Source organism: Solanum verrucosum, unplaced genomic scaffold, assembly GCF_900185275.1.
Source record: "Solanum verrucosum unplaced genomic scaffold, falcon-dt-bn FXZP01000070.1, whole genome shotgun sequence".
Taxonomy (NCBI): Eukaryota; Viridiplantae; Streptophyta; class Magnoliopsida; order Solanales; family Solanaceae; genus Solanum; species Solanum verrucosum.
Window position 1 is genome coordinate 245,413 of NW_026020244.1, and position 7,997 is coordinate 253,409.

Consider the following 7,997-nt stretch of genomic DNA (forward strand, 5'->3'; position numbering starts at 1 on the left):
GATTCTTGGACACCCTTGTTTTGGCTTCGCCACTGCCTAAATGGGTGTTTATCCTTTACTTAGCGTCTGGGCCGTCTTAACCCCTAGGTCACTAAAGCCATCGCTTGGGGCCCCATATTTTTGGGAGCCCCATTTTTAAAAAACAATTACTTATATATATTTTATTTTTTGAAAAAAAAACAATTATGTGTACTATGAGTGCTATGATTTCTACTTAGGAAATTACATATATGATGAATATAAACCTGATTTTCTTTAAAAAAAATTTGATGAACATATGAATAAGAAAATCACTAAGTCTCCTGAAGAATCTTTAGAGTTGATTACTTTATATATGTAGAGTAGATCAAAGTATTTTTTATACTTCAAAATAGATTTGAATCAATTGAAGCATATAAGCATATAAGAACTTATTTAAGAAAATATTGTTTTTTGAATTAAAAGTGTTAAGAGAAATAATACAAGTAGAAGATAATGATCTAATGAAAATACTCAATCAAATAAAGAGACTTGATTTTTTTTCGAAATTAAAATTGATTAAATCTTCTTTAAGATCAACAATGTCTCAAGAGAGATTGAATGAATTAGCTATATTATCATATGAAAAAGAAATATAAAAACAGATTGATTATAAAACAGTACTTAATGACTTTGCATCTAAAATAGCTAGAAAAATATATTTTAAATAAAAGTATATATGATGAAAAAAATAAAATATTAGGGCCCCTCTCTTAAGATTCGTTTTAGGCACCCAATGTTGTTGAGTCGGCCCTGCTTAGCGTTACTTGGAAAGTTGTACACTAGGGACAGATTGCTGAAATAGAGGATTATCGATGATAATATATGCCCTTTATGTATTTAACGAAAGAGATGGTGGAACATTTGACGTTCTGTTCGTGCCCTTTCTATAAAGAAGAAGTTTGGGAGAGACTGCTAGCTTGATAGGGATATCAGAGGGCTATCAATTCAGAGGCGAACTCAAGATTTGAAGATTTTGGGTGCATCAACAGGGGCGGAGCTACTATATCAAAAGGGGGTTCGGTCGAACCCATTGGTTTTTTCATAGATCCTATATTCGTATTGAAATATCAAATACAAAGTACATATATATGTCCTGCGAACCCACAAGATAGTGAGGCGGGTGTCCCAATGATTTCTACACACCCAGCGAATTCCTTCTGTCCCGCGCGTCGTGGGTTCGAAACTTGTTGTGGGCAATTTGTTTTTGGAATTAATTTTTCTATCTTAAAGATTAAAATATTTTATACAAATAAGAAAATCTATAAATGAAAAATATAGAAAAATAGTGTTTGTGTCCTACTCTAAATGAAAAACTTTTCAGCCAAATTTATTTCCAAAAGTTAGGGTTCTAACTTTTATTTTTGATTTGATTGCTACTATTCGACCTCTACCCTCCGGTATGTATTATGTAGTCTTGTCTCTTCTTTTTCATTTTTTTTCTTATTTGTTTATTTTTACCCTATATAATTATCTATTCAAAATTAATTTTTAATCTTTGATTCTAGGGTTATTCCACATATTGATAATTGATTATATTAATATAATTGTTGTTTGCTTTTCAAAATCTTAACTTTTGAAGAACATAATGGTTCTAGGTGATAATGAAACTAATAAAATATATGTTTTAGGTGCCAAAATGTTAATGGTGAATTTAATAATTTTAATCTCACTTAGAACAATATTGAAGATTATAGTAAAAATGTTCAAAATTTTATATTAAAAATTATTCACATTTTATAAACAAGTTTAAATTAAATTACTCAAATATTCATATTATTAGATTAAGTTTTACAATAACAATATCTAAGATAATGTTTTCAAACATGACTAACATCTCATTAACATAATTTGTGTTTTTGTGATTTTTAAGATTCAAATCGTCGTTCGTTTAGTGAATTAAATAGTTGCATATTTATTCATTAATTTGACGGTTGTTACTTTAGGTTAAGATCATTGTCCTTTTTCAAAATTTAGAACCCACATGCCTGAAATCTTGGCTTCGCCTCTGTGCACCAATATATATAACCTTAGCTCAAATATGAGCTCTAAGCTAAACTTAAAATAAAAATAATAAAAAAGAGCTTTAGTTAGATTTGAACCCTGGTTTCAAGGGTGATATTTCTAGCTTGTACCAATAGGAGAAGAGCACTTCTATGCATCTCATGGGTGCACTATTAACTATATCATAATTTCTACCAGTTTTTCAAAATAGATATACATATATAGGTATGATTTTTTCAAAAGTTAGTGGGTGCACGTGCACCCCTTCTCCATAGAGTGGGTCCGCTCTGGCTACCATGGGTTGGACTGCTAAGTTAGCATGGATGACTCAAAATGTGAATGACAAAGCTACTCAATCTCAGATGTTCAGGATAATACATGGTGTGACAAAAGAGGAACTACATAGTCTTTCTGGAGAAAGAGGAGGACCCCAAGCATCATTACTTCATCGATGAAGCCTAAGTTAGCTCAAAGAACCACTAAACTAGACTACTAAATCTATATAAATAAATATTCTAGCTTTAATTGGTGCAAGTTCTAAATTATGCTTATGAAAATGAAAACACTCGAGCGATTAAGGACTCATCACTTACCTCGAAATCGTTAAGCCTTGAAATAATACAATCTATGTGAGATATAAATTAATGCATTTTAGTAGGATATATAGGTGGAATATATTTCCATAGTTTTTAAATAGTCAAAGTCAACCCTAAACCAAATCTAGTCAAACACCAAACATAAATTTCAAATTTTGATGACCTACTAGCTTACGAGTTCAAATCAATGTTTATATATATATCTATTTAGAGATTATTTAGATATTCAAAGTGTCATTTAAATGATAAATTATAAAGCAAATTCATGATATAAAATCAAAGATACATTTAAATAATTTGTTCTTGGTAAAATCTGGATTGAACACCATTGCATGTACCTTTAGATCTAGAGAAATCTAAGATGGAAAATATGTTTGTTGCTTCTTTGACTTTCAAGGGACAAGAGAGTTTCCAAATTTGATTGCAAAATGACTTTCTAGTATTAAGACAAGCAATCCAATCAGAGTCACACTAGCAAGAAAGTATATTTTAGCAAATAATAAGACCCATGCCTAGTGCATATCCAACTAGTCTTACCGCAACATCCTAATAATAAGACTGCTGCATGAATTGGCTCAAAGTCGAGTATAGTAAAACTAATATCAGGCCTTGTTATAGTCGCACCAACTTTTGATATACTAGGATCACCTGATACTCGAATACTATGTTTAGTGAGTTTATTATTCACCTCCCCACATACATTGCTACATGTTAAAAAGTTTCATGATAGTTCAGGCCTTCCCTTTGGCCAAATTCCTTTGCTACCAGCCAAGCTTTGAACCTCTCTATTTGGCTTAGTTATATTTAATTTTATAGATCCATTTTGAACCCATAACATTTTTTTCAACATATGGCACGTTTGTGACTCTCTAATATTGTTCTCTTATAAAGCTTCAACTTCCTGTTGCATAGACATAGCCTTTTTTGTGTTTTGCATTGCTTCCTTGAAATTTGTTGGTTCCACTACTATATGTGATTTTGGGAGGGGACCATGGATTCACGTGAACCCGGTGACCCCCTCCTATATACGCCCCTGCTTTTTTGTGTTTTGCATTGCTTCCTTGAAATTTGTTGGTTCCACTAACAAATTGTACATTCAATCCGATAGTTTGAACTCGCCAAAGTCCCATTTGCATTTACCAAATTACCCTCATTCTCCATAGCAATTATCATCACTATAATGATTTGATTTAATTTATTTGGGTTAAGATAGTTAAGAGGTTGGAAAACGGATTAAAATTTGGAAATGTTTCATTTTAAAGAAAAATAGACAATTTGGGACGATTTGGAATTTTTCGTCAAAAAATGAATAACGAGTGACAAGTGTGTAGATGATAAGACTATAAATGGTTACATAGTATAATGAAGGATAATACTAGTTATTAAGAGAAACTTGAGAGTTATTTTTTGGAACTTTCACATATAGTCACTCAAAAATAGTCTAATTACGCTCCATAGCTATAGTTTGTTAATTACGATTCGTAACTACATATTATAGGGAGGAGAGTGGCGAGCGAGACTGGGAGAGGGACGAGAGAAGCGAGCGAGAGAGGGCAGAGAGTGGGAAGAGAGGTGAATTGTATATGTACATCGGTTATATAATTGTATATTATACATATGTATTTATATATTTTGGCAAGAGAGATTGGGAGAGAGAGGAGCGAGGCGAGCGAGATTGGGAGAGGGAGGAGAGACACAAGCGAGAGAGGACAATAATTTGTATAATTCGCATCTCGTTTGTATAATCCACAGGTACATTTGTATAATTCGTGTGTTTTTGTATAATTGAGTAATAAAATCTGGAATTATACAAATATAATAAAACTCAAAATAACGAATTGATATAAACATAAACATATGAAGTTTAAACAATTATACAAAATATATTATACAAATTACATTATATAAATTATATTATACAAAATCCAAAAACTACACGTTTATACAAATTTTAAAAAGTTATACACAAAAAGATTGAATGTATATGATGCCAAAACTGAAAAATCAAAGGAAATCATCGTCATATACAAATACAAATCAAACAAAGAATTATTAGTTACGAATTATATAAATATGGCAAATTATACATATACAAACATGGCTAATTATACAAACGTGACAATTATACAAACTCGAAATCAACATATGTAATTAATGGTTAATATTAGTCGTGACTGATAATTATACCAAACTATAGCTATGATGAGTAATTAAGTAAGGGTAATGCTAAATTGCAAGAAAATTTGGCCAAACGGGACCTTAGTCTTAACTTCTCACGAAACACCACAAAATTTAAAATATTTTGAAATATTTTCTCAAATTTTATGTGAATATAAACAAATTAAAATCATTGGCATCGCTGATCATGGATCCAATACCACAGGTTCATACGTGACAGCCAGCACCTTTTCCTTGTGAATTTATCTTTATCTTTTCCATCTGTGCGAAGTTGTTAAACTCTATCCCTATTCTCACTTTTCTGAAAAATCAGTTACAGCAACAATGGCGATCGTAGAAGCGGCCTCCAAATCCGATTCGCACCTCATTTTCACATACGGAACCCTAAAGCGCGGATTCCCCAACCATCGCCTGATGGAAAATCTAATCAGCGGCGGCAACGTCGTCTTCATCGGCGAGTACACAACGGTAGAGGCCTTCCCACTCTGTTGCGGGCCCTACGGGATCCCGTACCTGATCAACATCACCGGATCTGGTCACCGGATTCGGGGCGAGCTCTACAAGGTGAATAACATTGGGCAAGGACCACTTGATGATTTGGAAGGGATCGAGATAGGTCACTACGAGAGGCTGCCGGTGACCGTCGTTGGTGACTGCAGTGAGACGGTGATGGCGGAGGCGTATTTCGCGCATAGGAGCTTTGGGGAAGGGATGTGGAAGAGGTGTGGAGAAGTAGGGATTGAGGAGTTTAGTATGGAATTAGGGAAGAAATATGAGAGGAAAGAAAAAAGGCCTTCCAATCACGATTTTCTTCAAGATATCAGAAATTTTATCTCCAATGGTGATTGAGATTGTGATTTTCTTTTTTCTGGCAATATTATATCATTGTGACTGGTGCTATCATTTCTATTGCAAAAATGTTTTAAATAATTTCTTACTATTTTATTGTTCGATTTTTGTTATAAATACATTAATGTGGATGTCATCCGTAACTCTCTTCAAAGATCATCCGTAACTCTCTTTCAAGTTCATGTATGAAATAAATGAACACTATTTAATTCATGTAACTTTGAAGAGACATTTTGTAATATAAATAGGCGATGATTATTTTATAAAAGAGACAATTGAAAAGTACAGAAGAAAGAAATAAGAAAGCATTATCTCCCATTCTCATATATCTTGTCTATATATTTATTGTCTGATATTATTTTATATTGCTAATATTTCACAGCACGTTATCAGCACGAGTCTCTAACCAACTGAGACCTACTTAATTCGAAATTAATTTCTAAAAGTTAATCAACTTTCTTTTAGAGTCAGTTTTCATCATGTCGAATTTGTCAAAGCTTGAATTTGTGGCACTTGACATTTCTGGAAAGAACTATTTGTCATGGGTACTTGATGCTGAAATTCACCTTACCGCTAAGGGTCTTGGTGATTGTATAATTGAAGGAAATAAGGCATCAAGTCAGGATAAAGCGAAAGCTATGATTTTCCTTCGTCATCATCTTGATGAAAGCCTGAAGGTTGAATACTTAACAGTGAAAGATCCACTTGAATTGTGGATAGGTTTGAAATAGAGGTATGACCACCTCAAGGCAACTGTATTACCAAGGGCTCGTTATGAATGGATGCACTTACAGTTTCAAGATTATAAAACAATAATTGAGTATAACTCTGATGTATTTAGAATCACTTCCCAATTAAAATTATGTGGGGAAGTTATAAAAGATGAGGACATGTTGGAAAAGACACTAACTACTTTCCATGCCTCCAATATGATATTACAGCAACAATACCGGGAAAAGGGTTTTAAAAAATACTCTGAATTAATCTCATGTCTTTTGGTGGCTGAGCAACATAATGACCTTTTAATGAAAAATCATGAAGCCCGTCCCACTGGAAGTGCTCCATTACCGGAGGCCCACAGGGTAGAAGCACACGGCCAGTCTGAAATAAGACAAAATAATCGGGGCCATGATAATGTGCGTGGACGTGGCAAAGGCAAAAGACGATATAATAATCGTCGAGGTGGTGGTCATAACAAAAGGGAGAACAATATGGGTTCTCAAAATAATCCTTCAAAAGGCAAGGGCGATCACTGTCATCGTTGTGGCCTTAAAGGTCACTGGAAAAATGAATGTCGGGCACCTGAGCATTTTGTCAGGCTGTATCAAAATTCCTTTAAAAGGAAAGGGAATAGAGGTGGTGCCTCCTCTTCTAATGCCCGAGTGGAGTCACATTTGACTCTCAAAAATGATGCTCAGGCAGGGTCTTCTCAAAAATATGATGAGAATGTTGAGGCAAATTTAACATTGAAAGATGATGCTTTTGATGGGCTCGATGATATTACTCATCTAGAAGCTGAGGACTTCTTTGGGGATCGCAATTGAAGATTGATAATTGAATTGGGAAATAAATAATATTATGTGTTTTTAATGTCTTACTTAAAGTTCATGTACTTAAATTTTCATTTGTTAAGTTTCATACTTCTTATTATGTATTTTTATTTTTATGAAGATAAATAAAATTTCCTAGTCTTCAGTTGGATCCAAGATGAGTAATGGAGATATGTGTCTTCTGGATAGTGCCATAACTCATACGATACTAAGAGAAAAGAAATATTTCTCTCATTTGGTAATGAAAAATGCATATGTTAATACAATATCTGGTGTACAAAATTTATTGAGGGATCTGGAAGAGCAGCCTTATTACTACCTGGAGGAACATTATTGGTAATTGATAATGCATTGTATTGTAGTAAGTCTCATAGAAACTTGTTAAGTTTCAAGGTTATTCACCAAAATGGCTATCATGTTGAGACTGCGAATGAAGGAAATGTTGAATACCTTTATATTACTACAATAAATGCGGAGAAGAAAACTGTGCATGAAAAATTGCATGTACTTTCTTCTGGGTTGTACCATACAAATATTGGTCCAGTTGAATCACATGCCATAGTAAACAAAAAGGTTTACTGGTTCTATTGATTTTATCATTTGGCACGACGGTTGGGCCATCCCGGTTATAATATGATGCGCAGAATAATTGAAAATTCACATGGGCATAGTTTAAAGAACCAAAATGTTCTTCAATCAAATGAATTCTCTTGTGCTGCTTGTTCACAAGGAAAGTTGGTTATCAAACCATCAACGACTAAGGTTGGAGTGGAATCTCTCGCATTTCTGGAACGGATACAGG

The 7,997-nt window shown here is 33.5% G+C and overlaps 1 protein-coding gene across 1 annotated transcript; it reads left to right on the top strand.

The window, feature by feature from the left end:
- Nucleotides 1-5,120: 5,120 nt before the first annotated feature.
- On the top strand, nt 5,121-5,658 carry LOC125833027 (putative gamma-glutamylcyclotransferase At3g02910). Its single transcript, XM_049512189.1, has one exon. It carries the CDS (start codon nt 5,121-5,123, stop codon nt 5,643-5,645), a length of 525 nt encoding a protein of 174 aa, XP_049368146.1. The 3' UTR covers nt 5,646-5,658.
- The last annotated feature ends 2,339 nt before the right edge of the window (nt 5,659-7,997 follow it).